Source organism: Podarcis vaucheri, assembly GCF_965113315.1.
Source record: "Podarcis vaucheri genome assembly, chromosome: 2".
NCBI lineage: Eukaryota > Metazoa > Chordata > Lepidosauria > Squamata > Lacertidae > Podarcis > Podarcis vaucheri.
In genome coordinates, this window is record NC_138760.1 from 26,341,716 (window position 1) to 26,368,609 (window position 26,894).

At 43.0% G+C, this 26,894-nt stretch overlaps 1 protein-coding gene across 1 annotated transcript in view; it reads right to left on the reverse strand.

The window, feature by feature from the left end:
* ERN1 (endoplasmic reticulum to nucleus signaling 1) overlaps window positions 1-26,894 on the reverse strand; it is a 64,908-nt gene that overhangs the window by 28,216 nt on the left and 9,798 nt on the right. The window contains exons 2-3 of the mRNA XM_082212421.1: window positions 12,006-12,126; window positions 2,585-2,618 (exon numbers count right to left, since the gene is read on the reverse strand). Of these exons, the coding sequence (XP_082068547.1) occupies window positions 2,585-2,618; window positions 12,006-12,126 (155 nt within the window). The remainder of the gene's footprint in view (window positions 1-2,584; window positions 2,619-12,005; window positions 12,127-26,894) is intronic.

Consider the following 26,894-nt stretch of genomic DNA (forward strand, 5'->3'; position numbering starts at 1 on the left):
GCTGACCTGGCAGGATGGCCGGCATTCCACAGAGCTTTGCCACCAGTCCCTCTCTGGGGAAACCAGCGACAACACTGGGTGGGAGAACAGGGGTGCTGCCCCTTGCGGGTGCCGCCCGATCCCGCCTAATGGGTGGGCCGGCTCTGAGTGCAGCCCACATGCTATTGTGTTTGTTTTGTTAATGCAGGCAGGCATGAAAAATGGCACCCCTCGCCTTGCACCCTGACGAAGCACAGTCCATTCTACCAGCTACCTATGCCAGACAGGACTCAACTTTGTGCTTCAAAGATAAATATCTTGGACATTCTGTAAAAGACTGCAGTCGTACCTTGGATCTTGTGAGTCAAACGTTTTGGCTCCCAAAAGCTGCAAACCTGGAAGTGAGTGTTCCAGATTGCGAACGTTCTTTGGAACCCGAACATCTGACGCAGCTTCCGATTGGCTGCAGGATGTTCCTGCAGCCAATCAGAAGCCGTGCCTTGGTTTCCAAACGTTTTGGAAGTTGAACAGATTTCCGGAACAGATTCCGTTTGACTTCCGAGGTACCTCCGTATAGGAAAGGGTAACCAAAAGGGAGGGGGGAATTGTATCTGCCCTGCCCACTGTGAAAATGTTAAAGGTGCATTTGTTCATTCTGGATTTGGGGAGAAGGTAATCTGGTGTTTAACCGAATTTGTTTTGTCTGCTGTGCTATGTAAATGGTTTTAGTTATTGCTGCGATGATTAATACAATCAATTTGACGATGCTGTAAGCCACCCTTCTTAAATTGTGGTTTGGGCAATCCCTACAAGCCAGGATCTGATTCTGGTTTGATATCCAAGTTTATGGGGAAATCTTGAATGGAGAGATTATGGTTTAAGATTTCTCCATAAACTTGGATATCAAACCAGGATCAAATTCTGGTTTGATATCCTGGCTTGTAGGGATTGCCCAAATGTCACAGGAAAGTATGAAAATATCAGATTTCAGATCAAAAGAGAAGGGAGGAGAGAGCAAGTGGCCGCTAATTCCCTGTTTGGACATAATAGGAAACTGGTTTAAGTCTGGAAATAAGGTGCACAGCAGAAGGGAGAAGGAAGCATGTGAACATCTGTTTCCAGCTGGGTAAAGCCATGGTTTATCGTTCTGAAATTTGTTATATCTGAATAGCAACATCGACTTCAATTACCAAGACATGTTACGTGAAATAACTTGATGATGACAGCTTAGTTACAGTCACAATTTGGAATTGGTACACACAGGTTTTTATTCTGTTATGTATGTTTGGAAACTAGTTTGCAGTAGGTTGTGCCATTTTGAAAATTAAATCTTAGAATACTTTCCATGGCAATATGGAGCCCTGGTCTTGAGAGACCATATTGTTCTCCACCACAATATTCTTATAAGTGTGACTACATTTTGGACAAGCCAGGTTATATTTTAGTTCTAGGGAATGTTTGCAATAACGCTTCTCCTAAATGACATCAAAACAAACCACACTTACTGTAAGTTAACATGTTTTACTCGTCTTGCGCTGTTGGCTTTAACAGCAGCCTGACGTGCAGAAATTTAACTTGTGAATTTTCTTCCAGTTAAGACACTAAAAAAAGTTCCCAGTGTGTTAATTTCTGATTTAGTTAAAAGTATGGCCACAGGCCAAGTAAAAAGCTGGCGAGATCAGCTAGCTATAGGGCATTCGTTTAAATAAAATAATATTCTGGAAAGCACAATGTCAGCATAAGGCTTCCCGGCATCTCTGTAATGAAATGCAACTAAAAAAATCACTTTTACAGCACAATAACTAAGTGTGCTCAATTAGAAGACAATGAAACTTGCTCCCAAATTAATATGCTCAGAACAAGCTGCTAAACAGGCCCAGGCAACCTACTTAAAATGGAAATATGGCCAAGGATTTTTAGAAGCCTAGGGCTAAGAACTATGAAAGTGCTTGCAGAATGAGGCTTTCCCACATCTCTCTTCTATTTTGGTCTTTTGCCCCTTTTCCCACAAAGCCTGTCCTGGGGGTCAGTGGATCCTCAGAAACAGTGTGGGAAGTATTAGGGCTGCATCGGCAAAGAGGAGAGAAATGGAAATCAGAGACAACTGTGACCCCCTTGCACAAATGAACATCACTTTGCAAGAAGAAACCTTTTCTACCTAACTCACAGTCTATTGGGAAGACAAAGTTTGTTTGTTTGTTTGTTTGTTTGTGGGCTAAGTGAGCCGCAGAATGGAACAAGGACTGTTTTGTCTCCGTTTCCTAGTGTAAATATTCAACTGGTAATCCAAAAATACCAGATTATGTCAAAAGCAGCCTTCTGATCTCTTCTAGAGTTTTGGAGTCTTCCCACTTTCTCTGCCGAGTTCAGCATAGAGAGATTCTGAGGATGGAATGGATTGGCAACACCTTTCCCTCATGCAGTCATATCCTATCGTTGGCAAGCACATTATTCATCTTACTGAATTGGGATCTTTGCATCAGCTACCTGGGCTAATTTACTGACCACCCCTGTAACTTTAAAGCGCTTGCCTGGACGACTTGTCCAGGTTTGTATCTGCAGGAATCAGGGGCGGAGGGGGGAGAAAGAAAGAGAATAGACTTACTCTTCCACATGTAGGGGCACCTGAAGTACAGGATCTGCAGAAACAAAAACAGAAAAAAGTTGAGGTGAAAGCAATTCAACATCCTGACCTCACATCAAGCCTGTAGTCTATGATAAAGCTACAATCACCTGCTTCACCTGACGAGGAGATTACAGGTTTGCAGGAACCAAGTCCCAATAATAACAAGACCCAAGAAGGAAAGGCTAAGCAGAGGCCTGCGTATAATGTGGGCCTTGAACTTGAACCTTTCTGAGTTTGGAAAGTTCCCCCCCCTTCCAGCTCACTGTTCACACGTATCATTTGTTAGCTTGTCTCATTTTGTCCCACCTACTCAACTATTTTATCTCTTTTGCCCCTTCCCCTATTACGTACCATTAAAAAACAGTTGAAAGTTCTTTGCAGCAGAAACCTGTCTTTGCTTATCTTATTATTGCAAATTACTGTGGTACCTCGGGTTAAAAAAGCTTCAGGTTACATACGCTTCAGGTTACAGACTTCGCTAACCCGAGGTACCACTGTATAATTTATGCCGATTGCACTGTACAGTGGTACCTCAGGTTAAGAACTTAATTCATTCCGGAGGTCCGTTCTTAACCTGAAACTGTTCTTAACCTGAAGCACCACTTTAGCTAATGGGGCCTCCCGCTGCCGCCACGCCGCTGCGCGATTTCTGTTCTCATCCTGAAGCAAAGTTCTTAACCTGAGGTACTATTTTTGGGTTAGCGGAGTCTGTAACCTGAATCGTATGTAACCTGAAGCATATGTAACTTGAGATATCACTGTATGGCCCTTGACTCCACTGAACTTCCCAGAAACTTAAGGATCTGTTCCCTTGTCACGGAGTAATAGATGCACTGTAATGTTCAAGAAAACAGAGAGCTGATGGAAAGCTGGCAGAATATCACCTGCATTGAAGATCATTTCAAGAGACAAGACTTGGAGAGAGGGATGCTTTGTGAATAGCGCTCAGTTCCTCTCTCTGACTCCAGAATGGGCAACCGTTTACCTCACCATTGCCAGTCTACTTTTTTCTTTTTGGTGTTTTCCCATGTTTCTCCTCGGCTAAGGGACATAAGCCACTTTAAAAGAAAGTTGCAGGAAGGAAACCACTAATTAAAGAGCCAAGAGTGGAGAGAAGCTGGATCTTTTGGATTTACGCCAATAAAAAAAGAGATGAAGATAGTAAATTGAAGGAGTTAATTTTATTAGAAAGATGATCTTGGAGTACTGTTACAAAGGTGTCACAATGAAATTCAGTTGGGGGGATTTGAGGAAGTCGATAACAATGAAAGTTAATTTGGATTTTAGAAGTTATAAGTGTTTTTATTTTTCTTTCTTTTAGCATTGTAATGTGTTTTGTTTTGTGTCTTTTATATGCTAGATTTGTTATAAATGTGGAAAATAAAAAAAAAATGATTACAAATAGAGAAGCTGGATCTTTGCTGAAAATGAACTTGCTACACATATATTAGGATCTTGCGTCTGGGGAATGGAATGGGGAATATGGTGTTATTTTAATTCCGCTATCAGCTGCTCGCAGAAGAGCAACGCCACAGGATCACAAAAGGACCCCAGTGTGTTGAAGCGAATTTAAGAATGCAAGAAGGACAGTGCAGGATCGGGCCAGAGGCCCATCTAAACCACCATCTGGATCTCACAATGGCCAACCAGATGACTACAGGAAGCCCCACAAAGCAGGATCTGAGCACTGTCCCCTCCTGTGGTTTCCAGCAACTACTCCTCAGAAACATTATCGCCTCTGACCTGTGCTTCTGAAAAAGCTTTGGGCGCTAAAAATGTATTTAGTGGCGTAGCATGGGGGGTGCAGGGGGGGCCGGCCGCACCAGCCGCAACATCTGGGGGTTAGGGTTAGGGGGCGCAAATCCACTGGTTAGGGGGTGCAAATCCACGGGCTAGGGGGCGCAAATCCACGGGCTAGGGGGCGCAAATTACTTCCCTTGCCCCGGGTGCTGACAACCCACGCTACGCCACTGAATGTATTTGTCACATAAGTTTGAGGGGGAAGGGAAATAAAAATGTTTGTGTGTGCACGCGCGCACACACGCAAATTGTTTAAGGATTACATCTAATGCACACTTACTTGGAGTAAGTCCCACTGAAAGGATAGGACTTACTTCCTAGTAAACAGGCATATGCTTCTACTAGTGCTTTCATTCAACAGCTGTACAAGCCTGAAGTGTTTTCTCTCTCCTTCTATTGCCTGTTAAGTGGAAAACACACAGAAGACAGGCACACTGCTGCATCCTCACCTGCCTGGAATAATTTTAAGTCTTTGGGAAAATTTAGAAAGAAGAGATTTTTAACAGAAAACCCTGGCCTCAGCAGATTAAAGCAGTAAGTACAGTGAATTAAAAAAAAACAACAACAGGTCTACAAGCAAACAATATCTGCTGCTACAAACGTTTTTAGATCAGCTTCCTCCTCAAGCAAACAAAATGATGCAAGAGCAAAGAAATAAGAACAGGCAGGCCTCTTACAGGCAGGCTCCGGACTGCTTTGTGCCAGGCAATCTCTTCTGCATAATCAGGGCTGCCACCTTTTGCTGGCAAAGCTTAGCTGTTCATGTTTCCTCCCATTACTGGATCTCCACATCAGTAGCTAATGCCATCCCTGTTCAATTCCTGCTTGCCAAACAACTTTTATAAAGGCACATTTAATCTCGGTAGGATACCACAAACGTCTGTTTTGCCATGTGCCCAAACAGCAGCAACCTATCGCCTACTGTGTTTGTTGGTTTTTCCACCATGTGTACACAAGGCAGAACAGGCAGCCAGGTCTTTGACATGCATTATTGTACAGGCACTGTTTTCACATACGTACATGGAAGTGTAGGATATAGCTTTATGCATTAGTGGGGTTTTTTTAATCACTTTCAGACCAAGCAGCTATCTGGACCCCCAATCTGAGGATCCATTTACCGTATTTTTTGCACCATAGGGCGCACCTGACCATAGGGCGCACCTAGTTCTCAGAGGGGGAAATCAAGGGAAAAAAATATGACCCCCCCCCAGCTCTGGGAGCAGCTTCTTCCAGACCTTCTTCCTGCTTTTGTGAGAGGTGGGGGAATTCCCCCACCTCCCGCAAAAGCCTACAATTTGGGGAGAAGGGGACAGAAGCATGCAGCCTGTGCGCTTCTTCCAGACCTGCTCCCTGCTTTTGCGGGAGGTGGGGGAATTCCCCCACCTCCCGCAGAAGCCGTGCGCTCTTTAAAGGGGCTGTGCGGCTTCTGCTGGCTTTTCTAGGAGGTGGGGAAATTTCCTCACCTCTCGCAAAAGCCCCCACCTCCCGCAAAACCGGCAGAAGCCGCGCACTCTTTAAAAGGGCTGCACGGCTTCTCCTGGCTTTTCTGGTAGGTGGGGGGCTTTTCCCGCCTGCCTCCCCCCGCACACAAATTTTCCCTTGCTTTTTAGGAGGGAAAAAGTGCATCTTATAGAGCAAAAAATACGGTAATTTTTAGCTAGTCATATGCCCGCCTCTTTCTGCAGCTCTTTTTCTTTGCCCCCACCTTTCCTCTTTTTCCTTTTCTTTTCTTAAACACACATCTCAAATGGTGCCTCAACCCATCCTAAACCAGAGGACAACCCAGCCCAGGGCCCACACATTCAAGCTGACGGTCGTTCCAAAATAGTGTGACAGAGGAACAGTACTTTGTCTGTTTTTTGTTGCTGCCTTTTAGGCTCTTCAAATCTCAAGCACGTCCATGGCAGTACAAATTTCACTGATGCATGACAATGATGAAGGATTACCAAATATTTTTTGCTTGTATTATGTTACATTCCCACAGTTCCTTAATAGTGGAACTGAAGATGCAAGTATTAGGCCTTGTTTTCAACTAGTAGGATCCAAAAGGCTCAGTCTAGACAACAATCTTTCTGAACAGACCCTGAACACCCTCAACACATCTGACCTTGGGCAACGTCCAAAGTACAGTGGTACCTCGGGTTAAGAACGTAATTCATTCTGGAGGTCCGTTCTTAACCTGAAACTGTTCTTAACCTGAGGTACCACTTTAGCTAATGGGGCCTCCCGCTGTCGCCGCATGATTTCTGTTCTCATCCTGAAGTAAAGTTCTTAACCCGAGGTACTATTTCTGGGTTAGCGGAGTCTGTAACCTGAAGCGTCTGTAACCCGAGGTACCACTTTACTTGTAAAGTAAAGTAACCCGAGGTACCACTTTACTCGTAAAACCATGAACTTTAAAATTCTGAAGATATCTCCCCTCCTACAAATCGAGGGTTTTTATTTATTTATTTCATAAGTTATATAATGCTTGATTGTAGCAAACAAACAAACAAGCCCCACAGCAGTTGACAATCAGGCTTTTTAATTCTGAATCTTTAGGATACATAAGTATCCCATGTTTTTGAGTTGCTGTCAGAAACAATAAGGGTGAGAGAGATGTTTTAGGAAAGAAACAAAGGGGATCTTGCAACAACATGTTGCTGTGTGGAATTCAGGTCCAAACCAGCCAGTCATGCCCTTTCCAGGGTACTCCATTCCACACCCCACCTCCAGAGGAAACTTACCAGGGGGTTTCTCACCTCCCAAACTTTAAAAAAAAACAAAAAACTTCTGAAACTGTGGGTATTCTCAAGCCTGTTGATACCTTCCCTCTAGTAGCATTTTGGCTTCATAAGGAACAACATCCAGAGAATTGAGATTATTGACCTTACTAGTAGCTAGAAGAGCCAAGCAAAATTCACCTGGATGTTCTGCACACAGGCCATACATTGCCCATCCTGGCATATGGCATAATTAAGATTAATCTGGATGTTCAAACAAAGGCAACTGAATGGAAGAATAGAAAGAAGAACCATGGCCTAAAGTATTTGTTTGAAACCAACTGGTTTAAATAAAAAAATAAGAAAGGAAAGAGAACATGGTGGTGACTTATCAAGTGTTTAAAAAATAGGTAGTGGCTCTGTGGAATTCAAGAGCTCAAATAATACTCAAGGCATTGCTCAAGGCAAGTAACCAACTGACTTTGCAAGTTGCCTTGGTGAACAGATTAGGGACAGAAACATCTCATCTGGGAAGAAATAAGCTGTTCAGGTTAGAAAGACAGCTCAAAACTGAACTTGAGCAATGACCAGGGCAGTTTTTTCCAGTTTCTTTTCCTGAAAGGGTCACAAAAACTGCTTTATCTTGATTTTTTTAAAAAAATAATAATACCCAAGGTTGACTTTAAACATCTCCTTTTGAAGCCTCATGGCTAAGGCCTGCTTGAATGTGGCAGGTTAGTTTTTATGACTGCAACATTTTAAAAAAGATTTTGTTCCTTCAATGGCAGCATTCATATGTCACCATAGCAAACCAGGTACCAACCAATTGCACCTACTTTGCTCCTCCCTGCTAGTATGCACAGAAAACAAACTCCAAACCCTGGCATAGCTGTTATGTCCAAACCAGGGATCACTGTTTCACTCAAACAAACCACAACTGCTAAGCCAAGAACAAACCTTGCCTTATCATCAAGGTTTGTCTGAAGCAAAGCAAATAATGTTATCTGGTTCACATATAATGCTAAGTTTGCTATAGTAGTTTGTATTCTCCATATGCTGGGGTGGGGGACAGTGAAACAGCCCAGGTCAGTACACACACAGGAACCATAAACTATGGTTTGCTGTGACATGCGAACCGGGCCAACTGATTGAAGCAAAGTTGATTTCCTTTCCAGAGCACATCCAAACCTTTAGCCAGTAAATATTTTAACTGGGAATGTTTGTTAAGTTATTGTTGATAAGTATGGTTCATATATTCATGCATGATGGACGGCTTCAAATGCAGAAACTCTCCCTTTCAGGTACTGGATTTTGTTTGTCTGCCAGGCACAACACTGTCTGTCCAAGGTTGTGGCCAAAGACTTTACACAAATCTGTTACCAAAGATGCTTTTCAGCAGAGATATCAGGTACTGAACCAGGAACCTTATTATACAGGCCCCTATTACATGTCTGCTCCCCATTATAGATAAACTGGCAAATAAATTTCCTTTTGCCTTGTTTATAGTCTATGTAACCCATTTTTAACAGGAAAAGGCTGTTGTTTTAGCAGCACAGATCCCTGGGCTCCCTAGCAGTCTGTAGTTAAAATAAGACTCTGTCTGCAAGGTTATGAACATATTCCTGTACCAGGCCCTCTACCAACCTGTTTATTACATGCCTGCTCTACAATTCCCAACATCTTGCTGGCCTTGTCTAGACTAACATATGTGCCCGTCAGAAACTTTTAATTAAGCATTCTCAGGAAACTATAGCCTCTAAGAGGATATACAAAAACTGCTAATTTTCAGTTAATAGGACACATAGCCTAAAAGCATAATAGTATAATACTGCTCTGAGCAAAGCCGACCTCTTTCTCTATTTATTTGCATGATTTAGGGTAGACTTATATAGCACAATGTTTGCATGAAGCAATTGCTTTTTTAAGTTGCTAGGTAGATGGAACCCTGTTGAACTACATCATTTAAAAAGGGGATCAATCAACACACAGCGAAGACTCCATATCCCATGTTCTTGTCAAACTACTGGTGTTTGTGACTGGCCTAAAGCAGAGGTGAGGAATCTGTGGTCTTCAGGTGTTGCAAGACTACAGCTCCAATCAGCCCTGGCCAGCATGACCAATGATCAGGGAATGTGAGGGATATGCAGCCTAGCCACAATTGGAGGGCTACAGGATTCCCATCATTGGCCTAAAAAAGCATACATAAGTATCTCATCGAGTAGGGGGGAAACCGAGTTGTCCAATTCACAAATATACACTGCAAAACTTGTTCAACAGTTACTTTTATAGGCAAATAACTATCATGTTGTGCCCCAAAAGCTTTGCAGGAACGCTGTTTAGCAGTTTCATATTCTCTAAAGCAGGGAGAAGTGCGTTTTCTCGAGTCACTGCTGCATTTCAGGTTTTTCAAAGGATACCTGAGGGGGAAAACCTTAACTGCTTTGCACTGCTGCAGGTAATGTCAAAAGGCCAGAGCATATTTTTCTTCTATCTGATTTGAGTTTATCAATTGTCAGTTACCAAGACCAACTTGTTATTTTAAATCTCCGGAGTAAAGATTACTCCTACCAGGGCCATGTCTCTCTCCCACATCCTTCCTGGCTCTGTAAAAATCCTGGATAATATCAATGTTTTACATGTCAACAGTCACGATAAACATTTTGTGACAAAGGCACCCAACTAAATCAAAACCCCAAACCTGTGTTGTCGTCCCTTTACTCAGCATATAGCTAGGCATTGCAGATTAATACTATATATTAAAAACAAAACAATGTAAGGAGAAACCTATGATATGAGAGAAATTATTCATCTAGTCCAGCATGTGTTTTTTCCCAACATGTGGAATGCCAACCTCTGGGAAATAAGTATTTAAAACAAACTTAGAAGTAGCATGAAAACTCAACTACAGGTGGGACATCATTTGATAAGGCTTATACCAGAATAGTCACCGTCAAAGATGTCTCAAATGTCACAGCTCTGCATTGAAGCGTGTAACTGGCAAACTCAATTCCCATAGTGTCCCGATCCAAGATATTTCATAACAGGGAACACAGGAAAGCTTTCAAAAGAAGTCCTTGATGTTACTGACTCTTAATGTTCCTTTTAGCATACAAAACACTTTTTAATTTGTATATGGAACCAAACCAATGAGTATTAAGCACCTTACAATGCATCAACAGATAAGAATCCAAATGAACAGTACAAATGCAGTAAAACTTTCTATAGAACTGGATTATCCAGTCTGACTGTTCTAATGTAGCAGTGGTATTTCACAATACATTTGCTTTAAAACTAAGGTCAGCAACGAAAGTACCGTATTTTTCGTCCTATAGGATGCACCGTCCCATAAGGTGCACCTAGTTTTTTTTGGGGGGGGGAAATAAAGGGGAAAAAATTATTCCCCCCCCCCCAGGCGCGGGGCTGGGGCGGGGGAAGCCCGAGCTTCCCCCGACCCCAGCCCCCAGACAGGCAGCTCTCTGCAAGCCGTGGGAGCCCAGGGCTGGCTCCCGCTGCTTGCTGAGAGGTCCGCGAAGCCTGGACGCGCTGAGCTCAGCGCGCGCAGGCTTCAGCGTGCAGGCAACTCTCTGCAAGCAGCGGGAGCCTAGCACTGGGCTCCCGCTGCTTGCGGAGAGGTGCGCGAAGCTTGGAGAGCGAGAGGGGTTGGTGCGCACCGACCCCTCTCGCTCTCCAGGCTTCAGCGAAAGCCTGCATTCGCCCCATAGGACGCACACACATTTCCCCTTCTTTTTTGGAGGGGAAAAAGTGCGTCCTATAGGGCGAAAAATACGGTAAATTGAATGTTTTCCCTATCCCAGCTCCTTGGAATCTCTTGTCCCTTATTGTTGGTCAGTGCATAAGTCAAAGCCATCGGTGTAAAAAGAAAAGAAAAGCAGGCTTTGCTATGCAAGCTATATCCTGCCGTGTATTTTATAATATTTAAAAAAGCAAATAAACATCCTGATATTATACTCTCAAGCCAATTAGGCTATTTCCAAAACAAAATCAGATGACACAATTATTAATCTGGGCCTTCCAAAGAGAAGAGCTCCAATAAGATTTAGGTAATTGGCCTCGAAGTTAGTCAGGAATGTTCATCCTAACATGTGTCTGTCCTGGATTATCAATATAGAAGACTGGTGGCAGCAGTTAAGAAATGGCCCTTGCAAGCATCAATATATTCCCCACTACAGATACAAATATTCATATCAGAGAAGCAAAATGATGGCACATCCAGATGGCAGCTTCTCCCACTCTTAGATGGAGAACAGCAGCAACTAGATGGCTATACTTCATCAGGCAGCCATAATAGCAACGTCTAAGCTTAGCACTCCAGAAGCCCTGGAACAGGCACCTAGATACAGAGCCTTTATTGTAGGTTTCTGGTGACAAAGTCTTCGCAAATCATGACTGCTGGTCCTAAAGAGGCCAAACATGGATGTACATTTTGTAACACAGTGATTCCACTTTGTGCTGCAATTAACCCACCCGCCACATAGATATAAAACCTTAGAAGCTACACCCACAATGACAATACTTTGCTTAATGTTCCAAGGAGTTAAAGGCAGACGTTAAAAACCACAGAGCTTCCTATGATTCTTGCAGATGAGCCGCCACGATAAGCAGATAGTCTTGAGCTGCCATCCTTAAAGCACACTTGCTTGGTAATAAATCCCATTTAACTCATTGGGACTTGCAGAAGACTGCAATCCCCTCCAAACTCACTTGGAGGTCAGCCATCTGAAGCCAGGACTTTCCTCCAGGTAAACATGCATAAGGGGTCAGGCTGTTCAGAATGAGGCCGGGTTTCTCCAATGTCTGGAACCATTTCCAACATTATGTTGACTTTGCCGTTATCAAAGTTAGTGAAATGAAGGCAAGATGACATCTTTCATACCCACCTTCTTTTAAAGTCCACTTGATTGACCCCGTCCTTTTGCTAACGGCATGCAAACTCCCATCCAGAGTTGAAACAAATAGCAGTGTTTCTGGCAGGGTCACTGAATTGGCGTTACTACAGTTCTGGGGGAGGGGAAAATAAGAAAACATAAACATTATTTACTCAGGGAAATTTAAGAATTGTAGGAAAAACAATTATTGTAACCACCAGCATCCCCCATGCAATTACTGGTCTGCATTCCTCCCTATATGTTTTGGCTAACACAAAGCCACTTGGACACATTGACTGGGACCTTCGTCCTGCAAGCCACCAGCCCTGATTTGAACTGTCTCTCTAAATCAAGGGTAGATAAACTAAGGCCCGGGGGCTGGATCCATCCCAATCGCCTTCTCAATCCAGCCCGTGGACGGTCCGGGAATCAACATGTTTTTCCATGAGTAGAATGTGTCCTTTTATTTAAAATGCATCTCTGGGTTATTTGTGGGGCATAGGAATTCATCCCCCCCAAAAAATATAGTCAGCCCCCCCAAGGTCTGAGGGATAGTGTACCGCCCCCCTGCTGAAAAAGTTTGCTGACCCCCTACTCTAAATGCTACAACCATATTCTGGTTTTCCCCAAAGGCTCTCATTTATTTATTTTTTTAAAGACAATTGTGGCAATTCTCTAATGTATTGTAGGGTTGCCGACGAGGTACCACAATTCTTCCACTTCTCTCCAATAAAGGAAGGTAGAAAAGAGGTTTGTTTGGGGATGGGCACCATGAAAATGAGGGCACACAGTGCAGCAGTGAGGCGAGGAGAGCAAATGAATCACAAGGTTCAATAGTCAAGGTGCATATGTTTGGATAACAACCCCAGGCCTGATCTCCCGCTAGTACAGGTCCCCTAGCCCATGGTGGGAGAGGTGCCATTACATGTCTACCATCTATAACCACACACACACAAATGTACACAAACACATACAAAAATGTAGAATAAGACAGGTTAAATCCTTAGGGAGTCACATATAAATGAGGATTAATATTATTCAGGGACATCATGCAAACCAAATGACAAGATTCAAGAAGGTAGCCATGTTGGTCTGCAGTAGTCAAAATAAATTAAAACAATTCTTTAAAAAGACAGTTAAAAGGACTCTTCTTAAAAAGAAGAAGAGTCTTTTAAACTATCATTTTAAAGAATTGTTTTAATTTATTTCAAATGACAAGAGGAAAGGACACGGCCAGAAAGGAAACTCAATGAACTGGTGATGCCTTTGTTGAAGGGAATAACCAAATGTGGAACAACTCAACTCAGAACAAAAGTTTAAAGCCCCACTGGCATTTCAACTTCCTGCAACTCAAGTCTGTCAAGTAGTTTGAAAACCATGGGCTCCTTGCCCTCGTGTCACGCTGAACACCAACTACAGAAACAGAGGGAAATGAGCAATGAGAGGCAGGTGAATCAGGCTGGTTTGAGGTGCCATTAAAGGTGGCAGAAATGGGCAGATCTGGTGAATTGGAGCACAATCCAAAGTCAAGTTCTCCTGTACAGGAGTTGTAAAAGAGTGGAGCAATGTACCCAATTAGTGAGAGGGAGAGGGCAAGGTTTTCTCTCTCTTTTTTTAAATAAATGCTTATTAGTTTTTTAACATATCATTTTCAACAGTAATTAAACATTCTTTTACATCTTATTCAATTTTTTTTTACTTCCGTCAGTCCTGTCTGAAAATTTTCCAATCTAATCTCTTAGTATGCATTTCTTATTTTTCCTATTACATTTCAAACTCATAACCAATATCTTTATCTTTTTCTACTTTGTAACACTTCATATATTTCTCCTTACAAAACTTCTTGTAGTCCTACTAGCGTAATTTGTTGGTTACAGTTGCTCTTCAAATAATTCATATACGGTATTTTTCGCTCTATAAGACGCACCAGACCACAAGACGCACCTAGTTTTTGTAGGAGGAAAACAAGGGGAAAAAATATTCTGAATCTCAGAAGCCAGAACAGCAAGAGGGATTGCTGCGCAGTGAAAGCAGCAATCCCTCTTGCTGTTCTGGCTTCTGGGATAGCTGCACAGCCTGCATTTGCACCATAAGACGCACACAGATTTCCCCTTACTTTTTAGGAGGGAAAAAGTGAGTCTTATAGAGCAAAAAATACGGTACTTCTTTCTATCTTCTGTAAATCACTGGAGAGGGCAAGGTTTTCTCAGGCATCAAAATGGTTTTGGACTATTCACTGCTCCAAGTGGCAATGCCAATCAAATGGAACACCATGTAAATTATGTTTTCACTGGCAGCTCCAACTTTGGAATTTCTTTTTACCAAGTTTCCACACAAACCCCAAATCCACCAGAAAAACAGAAGTGCAAAGCAAAAACATTTTGCAATGCTATCTTTAAAACAACTGTTGAATAACTGTGCTTTGCTGTTTAGCCACCTGCCATGTCTGGGAACTTTCAGAAGTCTATTTAAAACTGAAGTTACTATTGCAGGCAACGTGAAACTAGTTGCCTCTCTCAGAATCTCTAAGGACCCACGGAGACCGAAATTCTGGCTGTATCTTCTGTGCCACCGCAACAGAATTTGTTTCAGGACAACCTAGAAAGTCAGCTCAACAAGCACCTCCTCACTGCATTCTGTTATTGAAAAGCTTTGTATTTTCAACCTTGCTAGTATCGCGGTAAAGGTAAAGGTAAAGGTACCCCTGCCCGAACAGGCCAGTCTTGACAGACTCTGGGGTTTGTGCGCCCATCTCACATCTATTGGCCAGCGCTGTCCGGAGACACTTCCGGGTCACGTGGCCAGCGTGACAACGCTGCATCTGGCGAGCCAGCGCAGCACACGGAACGCCGTTTACCTTCCCGCTGGTAAGCGGTACCTATTTATCTACTTGCACCCGGGGGTGCTTTCGAACTGCTAGGTTGGCAGGCGCTGGGACCGAGCAGCGGGAGCGCACCCCGCCGCGGGGATTCGAACCGCCGACCTTTCGATCGGCAAGCCCTAGGCGCTGAGGCTTTTACCCACAGCGCCACCCGGGCCTGTATCGCGGTACAATGCTTTAAAACAAAATCAAGCAGCAAATGTTAAAACATTCTAACCAAACAATGTACACGGTACACATTCCATTATTTTAGAATAAAGCAATCCAATTTCGTATTATGACTAAACGGCCTCGATCCAGTATACCTGAAGGAGCGTCTCCTCCCCCATCGTTCTGCCTGGACACTGAGGTCCACCTCCGAGGGCCTTCTGGCAGTTCCCTCACTGCAAGAAGCCAAGTTACAGGGAACCAGGCAGAGGGCCTTCTCGGTAGTGGCACCCGCCCTGTGGAACGCTCTCCCACCAGATGTCAAAGAGAACAACAACTACCAGACTTTTAGAAGACATCTGAAGGCAGCCCTGTTTAGGGAAGCTTTTAATGTTTGATGTATTACAGTATTTTAAAAAAATTTTGGAAGCCACCCAGAGTGGCTGGGGAAGCCCAGCCAGATGGGCGGGGTATAAATAAATTATTATGATGATGATGATTATCATTAATACAGTGGTACCTTGGGTTAAGAACTTAATTCGTTCTGGAGATCTGTTCTTAACCTGAAACTGTTCTTAACCTGAGGTACCACTTTAGCTAATGGGGCCTCCCGCTGCCGCTGCGCTGCTGCCACGCAATTTCTGTTCTCATCCTGAGGTAAAGTTCTTAACCTGAGGTACTATTTCTGGGTTAGAGGAGTCTAACCTAAAGCGTCTGTAACCTGAAGCGTCTGTAACCTGACGTACCACTGTATAAATAAAGTCCAGTCAAAAAATATTTAGGCAACTGACCATAAAAAGCCTTAAGATGGCTTGCTGACTACAATTAGCAGAATCAATTGGCTGATTTCATTGCTCAGGTCAGAAAGCCACAGTTCACATCTGAACACCTAAGCATTTTATATGAATCTGTGGCTTTTTGACTACCATTAAAAACCCATGTACAGTGTATCTTGGTTCTCGAATGGCTTAGTTGTCAAATAAATCGGTTCCCAAACACCGCAAACCCAGAGGTAAGAGTTGCAGTTTGCGAACACTTTTCGGAAGCTGAACGTCTGACACGGCTTCCGATTGAGTGCAGAAAGCTCCTACAGCCAATCGGAAGCCGCGCCTTGGTTTTTGAACAGTTTCGGGAGTCGAACGGACTCCCGGAACGGATTAAGTTTGAGAACCAAGGTACCACTGTATACTTTTTATGACATTAGGGCCTTAGACTTACTATCATTTGTAATCAAGCTATTTTTAGTACAATGCCACCACCCGCCTCAAATTATGTAGGCCTATTCTGGAGAATGAAAGCAGCAGCACAGCAGCAGCATACAGCAATAAGTGTATTCCAGCAGAGAACAGGACAGCATAAAGATCTGGGACCAGTGGCCATTATGAAATAAATTAAAAAGAAGAGGGGCTAAATAACATCCCTGTCTTGACACCCTAAATAATAATAATAATAATATAATAAATTTTATTTATATCCCGCCCTCCCCAGCCGAAGCCGGGCTCAGGGCGGCTAACAACAATAAAGCAGTATAAAAGTACAGCACAAACAACACTCTAAAATCATTCATTATAAAATTAATTCAAATCAAGCCACTGGCAACCATTGGGCCAGAGCTCCGCGAAGATTGCCGAGGGAGGGAGTCAGGCTGTGCCCTGGCCAAAGGCCTGGTGGAACAGCTCTGTCTTGCAGGCCCTGCGGAAAGATGTCAAGTCCCGCAGGGCCCTGGTCTCTTGTGACAGAGTGTTCCACCAGATCGGAGCCACAGCTGAAAAAGCCCTGGCTCTAGTTGAGGCCAGCCTAACTTGGTAAAAATGGTAAAAATAGGGTTTGAAAGCTACCCCTGCTGCAAGGAAACAGAACTAGAATGAGTAAATTATATCAGAATCCTACAATGTGTATACAGATTGCTGCGAATGACATCAGCAACGAAACGCTGCAGGAGGAGGATCAATTTACTCCGGTACAATAAGAAAATTTGGCGGAGTCTAATAAAAAAAAAGTACACTAGTAAGAAATCTGTGCTGAAAATTGGCTTCCCACTTAAGTACGAAAAAAAAAGGTCTTCCTCCTGCCTGCCTTCGAACTTTCACTGCTTCAATCTCTCTTCTCTTTCCCCGGACACTGAAGCATCACCGCACAGCCTCCTTTTGTATCTCTCACTCCCCCTCCAGCTTCCCTTCTCTGGAACAACCTTCAGTAGGTAATCTGTAAATTGTCTTTTGTTTTGCTTCCCCAACAAGACCCCTTTTTGCGCAAAAGCTCCGATACCATCTCTGTTGATCCCTTCCAAGTGCCTTACAAGGACACTCTGCAACCTGCATGATATCCCAAGCTACGCATATTGTGCTTTCATGCACCTTTGCAAGCCAGTTCCACAACAGTCTGTACTCTGGCAGAATTCAGCCAAGGCCACAGCAGAAAGAGAGAAAGAGAGAAGAGAGGTTCTCTCCAGGCACTTAAGCTAAATTTCCCCCAGGTCATTCACGTTCTGGGAGAGTTATTCCTGGAACATGGAGAAATAGTTTTCGGACATGCATAGACAGGTGTCCCAAAAGCAAGGATGGGACTAAGTGTGTTAAACCTTATCTTTCCCGTAATGTCTGATGGGATGACAGGTACATTTAACCACATGGGAAAGAAGTATTCGGTAGCCTTGGCCAATCCATTGGAGGAGTCCAAAACTATTAAGGCTCTGTTATCAATACAATGAACCTGTAAAGCTAAATGGTTTAAAACGATGGGGAGTCTGATCCTATGAAAGTGCAAATACCACTGAGTTGAATGGCGCTTCCCCTTAGAAAGTGCAGCCTTAAACGTAAGCCCAACTATTCCCAAGGTGAAAATCACTGGCTTTTAGCTTAAAAGGTAAAGGGACCCCTGACCATTAGGTCCAGTCGTGGCCAACTCTGGGTTGCGGCGCTTATATCGCTTTATTGTCCGAGGGAGCCGCTTCTGGCGAACCAGAGCAGCGCATGGAAATGCCATTTACCTTCCCGCCGGAGCGGTACCTATTGATCTACTTGCACTTTGACGTGCTTTTGAACTGCTAGGTTGGCAGGAGAAGGGACTGAGCAGCGGGAGCTCACCCCGTCGCAGGGATTCGAACCGCTGACCTTCTGAACAGCAAGTCCTAGGCTCTGTGGTTTAACCCACAGCGCCACCCACGTCCTGGCTTTTAGCTCAACACGCCTTAAATGGCATATATCTGGAGGAAGCAGTCAGAACAAGATTCACGATATCGGGGGGGGGGGCAGATGACAGCATCAATTGTATTAGTACATGTGACTTCCTTCAAACACAAGCTCTTTGCGGCTACTACACTTTGGGATCAACAATGCGTGTGAATGTTCAGCTGAAAGTTCAATAATAATGGGATTAATAATGGGATTAGATAGAGAGGAGGGCTTCCCTGCTCTGCAGCTTCTGGAGTTTTTGCCTCTCCATTTATTGTATATATGTTTTAAATAATGGCTCCCTCCTTGTTGTTCTTTTGTTCCAACAGGCTTTTGGGAATTGACTGCTTTTAATGAAAGGACTGGTGCAGTTTTTATTGTACTTATTTGTTTGTTTTAAATAGATTTTATATATGTATACAGTTTTAAATTCTACTAAGATTTAATTGTTTTAATTATTGTCCCCCCCCCCAATGTTTTTAGCTATTCTTGTTTTTAATCCAAAAGCCACCTTTAGTCTTGTCAGGAGAAAGGGTATGGTATAAATAAATATATTATTATAATAACCATAAAAAAAGAAAGTTCAGTAATACACAGGTCAGGGGAGTTCACACTTCTGAACCTCCGGCTGATAAAATAGATAAATAAAATAATCGACCAGAGGAATGGAGTTGTGGGACACTTGCACACTTGCATCACATCATATAAACTCCAAAGGGAAGAGTCAAAATTTGTTTCTCTGCTTTTATAACACCACGCCATGCCTTCCATGGTAATGTTTTTATACACACACACACACACACACACACACCCAGAACCTTGCCTTCCCAAGAAGCTTATGACCTACATCTGAAAGTAGGAAAGGCAAGAGAGAGAAAATGAAACAGCAATAAATATTTAACTGCTTGTAGAGTTATGCAATTCTCTCACACATCCTTCTCCAACTAAAAGTTAGGAAATCTGACATGCACACCAAATTTAGGGGAGGAGAAGTGGTGCAATAAGAACTGAACTCCACGGGACACTTCCAAAAGATGAACGTTGTAGATTTGTTTAGGGTACGATCCTTGAGTTCTATCCAATGTTAGCCATATTCAGAGTGGACCCATTTAAAATCATGCACACAACTAACTTCAGTCTGGTAGTATCAATGCATTAACTATGAGTAAAATGTAGTTGAACCCAAACCCTTTATATTGATCTTTGAGAACAGTTTGTTCAGATTGTATATTTTACTGGGTCAGCATTTTCTTGGCGGAATGCGGTTTACAGATCAAAACATTTGTGATGTTGACATAAAATAAACACCCACCCACCCTACACCATGAAATTAAATAGTGCATGAGTTTGAAAGTTTGGAGAAAATATCAAAACATTTAATCAACCACACAACATGCTTTAAATTAGTCACGTTGAAGATCTCGTACAACACCACCACCAGGTATCACCACAAAGACAACTATCAGTCACAGAATCGATTTATCCACATGTCTGATCTTGTTCAAAGAGATACAAAGTGATGGCACAGTTTTTCATCCTCCTTGCAATGTTTCCTGTTTCAAATGAAAAGCACACTACATAAACAGGACATTGCTTTCAATAAATTTGCCATTTGCAGCTCTCTCTAAAGCACAACTCTTTTGTTGTTGTTGTTCAGTTTGAATTCTCATTCATTCTCAAGACTATATCATAGAATCATAGAGTTGGAAGAGACCACAAGGGCCATCGAGTCCAACCCCCTGCCAAGCAGGAAACACCATCAGAGCAGTCCTGACATATGGTTGTCAAGCCTCTGCTTAAAGACCTCCAAAGTAGGAGACTCCACCACACTCCTTGGCAGCAAATTCCACTGTCGAACAGCTCTTACTGTCAGGAAGTTCTTCCGAATGTTTAGGTGGAATCTTCTTTCTTGTAGTTTGGATCCATTGCTCCGTGTCCGCTTCTCTGGAGCAGCAGAAAACAACCTTTCTCCCTCCTCTATGTGACATCCTTTTATATATTTGAACATGACTATCATATCACCCCTTAACCTCCTCTTCTCCAAGCTAAACATGCCCAGCTCCCTTAGCCGTTCCTCATAAGGCATCGTTTCCAGGCCTTTGACCATTTTGGTTGCCCTCCTCTGGACACGTTCCAGTTTGTCAGTGTTTGTCAGAAGAAAATCATCTGGGTGTATACAAGATGACATGGCACAATGTAATGTGCAGTTGAGTGCAAGGACTGGTCAAAATGTTATAATTCCAAGGAAAAATCCATATGCTAAGTCCACTTTTGCTAACAAAGTTCTGCCACACTCTACTCTCTCCCCTGTTGGGAGATGTGAAAAGGATTTTTACATGCTGGTAAATGAAATGAGCAAACCAAGACACAGACTTGCGCCTGAGTTTGAAAGAGTGAAACTAAGTCAGGAACAGGATGCAAAGATCCTGGTTATTACAGTAACTGTTCATCTACTAGAACAGACTAACGTTTGTTTGTATACGTTACATCTGCCAATCCCAAGGTAACATCTAAAAGGCATTATTAAATGCTAGCAGGTCTTCATAATAGCTATAGCAAATATTTTCTTCATTTGCTTCTCAATGCTGAATACTATTCTGCATTGACTGTGTTCATTTTGAGTTTCAAACATATTCTTGGAGCATTAAAACCTAAATGGAAGCCCTCTCTTGATCTATAGTAACTTTGAAACTAACTAGTAACTTTAGACACAAAACGTTCTCCTCTGCACGGACTATCAGTAAATAAACAAACAATGAAGCATATGGGTAGTTCGCACTCCTGTGAAATAAATGTCACCCCTTCACCCAAGAAATTAAAACTTCGCTTATCCAACGGTGTTTGTTTTGGATAGATGGCTATGCCTGAGATCTGGCCGACAATATTTGCTGCCAGAACACAAGAACAGAAGTGGATTATTTTCCAAGAAACAGCCTTGAAATCAAGCGGCCCCTTAACTGTTCCAATGCTGGTTAATAACACATGAAATCTCACACATGTTGTGCACCTGTTGCATCGCTAAGAAAACAGGGTTTCGTTTCTTTTAACAAGAGTTTCCATTTGACAAGGGAAGTCTATTAAACTGAGTTCGGAAAATTTAAACATGATATTTAGAATAGGTGTTAACTATTGCATAAATGTAATCCCACTTTGGAGTTTTTTTTAAAAAAGGAAGCAAGCAGAAAGGAATTGACAGGCTTCCTCAATATTCTGTTGTGGAATATTCTCTCACTAGTATATGTTCAGCAACCAAAACATGCCTTTGCACGGCTGGAGTCCCTTCTGAGTTTTAATAAGATTATCCTGGGTGATATTTTAAATATAACTTCAACATACGCCTTTTGCTCTTTTTGAAGTTAAATGTTTTGTGTTGTAAAAGCGAAGGGGGGTTGTAAGCAAGCCATATACCCCTTGCTCAAGAAACGAAGTGCAACTGTGATTATCTTCAATTTTTAAAACACCGAAAGGATGTGAGTGTTTTGCGTTCTCTAAAAACTAAATGAGCTACAAGATCTGGCCAGCAGAGAACTATCTCCACAGAGCCGAAGAAAAAAATGGTCTTCCATGTTCTGGGCTGACAACAGATTACCCCAACTATGAACAAGACAATTTCCTCTTTTTAAAAAATAAAATGCTTTTTTCCATTACGTACAAATTTTCACATTCCATTTAATTTACTTATACAATCAGTTGTCGGTCCCCCCCCCCCACTTCCATGGTTCTGTATATTACCAATTATAAAGTCTTAAACAGCTCAATATATATATTTTCTTGAACTGCACAGTGCATTGCAGGTATTTTGAAGCAATCCAATTTTGCCCAGAAATGCTTCAAAGTGAATCCCTACCCTTCTAATTATACTCAGAAGTGAACGTTCGTCTTTTAAACTACTCCTTCAAGTCTCCATAAGCACCGTCACCCAGTATCATATCGGCAACCTGAATTCTTTGAAAAATAGACTTCAGGATGAAAAAGCTTTGCGTAGGAGGGAAGGGAGAGGGCAAACCCTTCATGTGCAAGAACGAAGACCCTGTATTGCTCAAACTTCTCCCTTCCTACCACATAACTGATATTAGAATTGCAACATTTTTCGAAGACGGGCAGAAAGGAGAACCTGAAAGGTTTTCCACATAATTCAATCCATAACAGGAAGCACAACTTCTGTTATCAAGAGAAAGAATATGAAAGGTTTGTCTTTTTGGCGCATGCCTTGAGATGGAGATAGAAATCATAGAATTGCAGATTTGGAAGGGATCCTGAGGGGAATCTAGTCCAGGCATCCCCAATCTGTGGCCCTCCAGATGTTTGGCCTACAATTCCCATGATCCCTAGCTAACAGGACCAGTGGTTAGGGATGATGGGAATTGTAGTCCAAAGCATCTGGAGGGCCAAAAGTTGGGGGTGCCTGATCTAGTCCAACCCCCCTGCAAAGCAGGAATATGCAGCTATCCCATACGGGAATCGAACTTGCAACCTTGGCATTATCAGCACCACACTCTAACCAAATGAGCTTATCCAGGCTGATATGAAGGTGCTTTCAGCCTTGGCCAAGACCAGCAGAGGCACGAAGCAACAGAGGCAGTCGGTTTTTACTTCTTATATCTCACAGGGTCTTCTCGTGCCTCAGAGAAGGCATTGAGAATTTACTGAAGGGATATTGGGAAAGGGGGCTGCTGCAGAAGAAAAACTAAAAAGCTCATGTGGCTTTGGGATTGAGGGACAGGCAGGAACTATGTTATATGTGTAAACCCCCAAATTATCCTTATGAAGCAAAGCGGCTTCAGAGTGAATGGAGGCCTGATGGCAGGATGGGGAGAATAATATTTTCTTATATTGTATTTTATTTTACTACAAGGAATCCAGGTTGCTGCAGTGACCAAAAGTGACATTCACCAATTCCATCTCATTAAAAAATATAATAAAATTCCAACCTTTAACATCAGAAAGAAACCTACGTAGCAGCATATCATTCATGTGTTGAAACACTAAGCTGAGACTAATGTATTATTACACATCTGCATGAGGCTGCCTTTGACAACTGTTTGCAAGCTCCACTTTAGCAATGCTGTTTTGTGGACATCCTTGCCGGTTCTGGGCTTTAAAACTCGAACCCGTTGCCTTTACATCCATTCATGATGTCTCAGACAACAATAGGATGCCCTCAAATATGGTCGGTGGCCTAGGTTATAACATCACACACACACATGGAGACCTGTTCTTGGAGACAGCACCAAAACCCTTAGACTTACTAAACCCCAAATATATTTCAGAAGCGTTCTGAGACCTTCTTGGTGGGCTGACATGTGGTGATAAGGGTTAATGCTGGTGAGAACTGCAGTTTTAATGTTTTATAAGCCCGAAATCCTCTACTCACTTACTTGGTGGCCAGTGCCACTGAATGTAGTGGACCTTACTTCTGAGTAAACAGTTCACAGCTGCAAACAAAATAAAAAAATTCCTTCCAGTAGCACCTTAAAGACCAACTAAGTTAGTTCTTGGTATGAGCTTTCGTGTGCATGCACACTTCTTCAGATACACAAATCTGTATCTGAAGAAGTGTGCATGCACACGAAAGCTCATACCAAGAACTAACTTAGTTGGTCTTTAAGGTGCTACTGGAAGGAATTTTTTTATTTTGACTATGGCAGACCAACACGGCTACCTATCTGTAGCTGCAAACAAGTAAGTGTAGATCACAGATTGCAGTTTTAAAGTACACACACACACATCCTGAAGTGTCGCTGAATTCAATGAGACTTACTACAAACATCTCATTCACACTGCAATCCTATCCCTGCTTACCCAAGTGTAAGCACCAGTCATTTAGGCTGCAAATCCGCTCCACTTCCCAGTGGGGAGGAGCTGCAGTGGACTGCGTGGTCACCCACTCCCCACCGGGGGCGGGGGACTTTGTCCCCCGTTGCCTGGGGGATCCCGGCCGTGTCAGAGCCCGGCCAGCCAATCCGCTGGCTGGGGGGCGTGGCCAGGGCAGTTTAAACCGAGGAGCGAGCCGGCGGACTTCCTCTTGGCTCGCTTCCTCAATCACCTGCCCTCCCTCCCTATTCACAGGTTAGGCACTGGCCTTGCTATGAACTTCGGTTGGTCGCCTTAGTTGCCCGAGGGGCCTGGTAGGAATTTGGCAAACTGGCACTGGCCACTTGGTTTTCGCCTACCCCGTAGCAATCGTCACAACTTTGTTAGGGTTGCGGTTAGGCATTGTTTGACCTTGTGTGGGGAAGGTGAGGTGTGGCCATCACCTGCCCCTCCATGCTTAAGGGTATTCCGTTAAAGGAATCTGGGGGTGTTGATCTTGTACGAAGCCCGGTCGGGGGCTAAAGCCTTGACACGACCCTGATGGGAACTCCAGAGGGAGCTTGAGTTGGTTTGCATCGACAGGACTCCCCCTATCGGTGGTTTACCCTTACCGGACTTCCTGTGCAGCGGGCAGGAGTCAGATATAGTCGGGTCCAAACAATGCCTAAGCCAATACCACTCACATTCTGTAATTCAATAAAGTTGTGGCCAAATTTGCCCAATAACATAAACCTAATACAGTGGTACCTCGGGTTACATACGCTTCAGGTCACATACACTTCAGGTTACAGACTCCGATAACCCAGAAATAGTGATTCAGGCTAAGAACTTTGCTTCAGGATGAGAACAGAAATCGTGCTCCAGCAGCGCGGCAGCAGCAGGAGGCCCCATTAGCTAAAGTGGTGCTTCAGGTTAAGAACAGTTTCAGGTTAAGTACAGACCTCTGGAACGAATTAAGTACTTAACCCGAGGTACCACTGTATCTGTGTCCTTGTGCCAGTTATTTTCCAACGAGGGGGTGGCTGCGGGGTCTCGACACGCAATTCCATGGACACTTACATGAGTAGAAGCCCCACTGAACTCCTTCTGAGTAAGAATGAATAGGATTGTACTGTAAGCATGCTTAAGTATTATGAATAATGTTATGTATTTTCAAAAAACACAACCAGAGCACCTGGGATTGTGTAGGATAAACACTGAAATGAATATAAGAAATAATCAAAGCGGCTTGCCAAATGCTGGCACTTAAGTAAGGATATAATGGGCTAACCTTTGCCTAATGAGAGTTCGTAATGCTCCTTTTCTACAACATTACTAAAGACCCTGGAAGCAAATGTTCCGTCTGTTCTGCAACTTGGCCACACCACAGCCACTGCTCCACTGGGAATAAACAGTCCAATTTGACATTTAGATAAAGTAGGGTCTAATTTTTATAGTAGCACGTTGAGGAAGTTATTTATCAAAGGGGCATTCATAACCTTTAAATGAAACCCAAGGGTGGGTGGTTTTTCAGAACTTTACCAAGTTTCATCATGTTCCTTGGAACAATTATTTATTTTTTGTTTAAAATGTAAAACTTTGCATTTCCTTATTCTTTCCATCTGCAAATAAGCTACGAGTCTGCGAACATCCATAGCTTCTTCTATATACATATTTTTCAACTAATATCATGAGCTCAGTCTTCAAGTCATGGGCTTTTAGTGAGACAATGCACTGGTGATGAAAGCCTAAAACTCAGATTTTAGAAACCTAGAAGCCTCCATCTAGTGACTGAACTTTCACTTTTACAGGCGTCACATAATACAGTCGTACCTTGGAAGTCAAACAGAATCCGTTCCAGAAGTCCGTTCGACTTCCAAAACGTTCAGAAACCAAAGCGCGACTTCTGATTGGCTGCAGGAAGCTCCTGCAACCAATCAGAAGCCGCGGAGGCCCCATCAGACGTTCAGCTTCCAAAAATAGTTCACAGACTGGAACTGCCACTTCTGGGTTTGCGGCACTCGGGAGCCAAAACGTTCGAGAACTAAGCTGTTCGACAGCCAAAATATGGCTGTACTTCCTTGGTAGTTTTAAGAAATCGATCTTTTAGTGCTGCTGCAGTTTCTACACATTGGAACTCCGTGCCCGTTGACATCAATGGGATTAAAACCTGATTGTTTAGGCAAGCCTAAACAGACATGCAGAAATTGCAGGTGTTTTAATCTGCATTTAGCTTATTATTGATTTTTATTAGATTTTTTTAAAAAATACAAGTGCAACAAGACTGGACCACAGAGTATCCCCAAAACAAAACAACGCCATAGATGTCTACAGTTAAAGTTTTGGCTAGGAAATTCCTATGGGGCTTATTATTCCGATTTCCCATTCTACTTGGCATTGCTGGGGATCATACCTGGAATCTTTTACAGGAATCTTTTACATGCATAGCAAGTGCTCTTATCATTGAGCTACAGCTACTCTCTCCTATTTTGAGGACCAGAAGAGGAGATTGGAAGCATCTGCTTGTGATTCGAAAGTACCAATGGGTCCCTGTCATATCTGAATTCAGGAAACTGTGGTTTATTAAAACATTGGTTTGAGAACAAGACAGGATCTGAACCCATGCTTTGATCTTGGCTTCATCTCACTAACCAGGGTCTCCTGAATTCTGACATTATGAAGAACTGTGGTTAGTTCTACTTCAGAAGCATCCTATAGGGTGCGAAAGAAGTTTGGGGAGTGGGGGAGCCTACAAACCCAAGACTTCCCATGGCTCATTCACACAGTAGAAAACCATCTGGTCCATGTCTATACAGTGGTACCTTCGTTCTCAAACTTAATCCATTCCAGGAGTCCGTTCAACTCCAGAAACCTTTCGCAAACCAGGTGCGGCTTCTGATTGGCTGC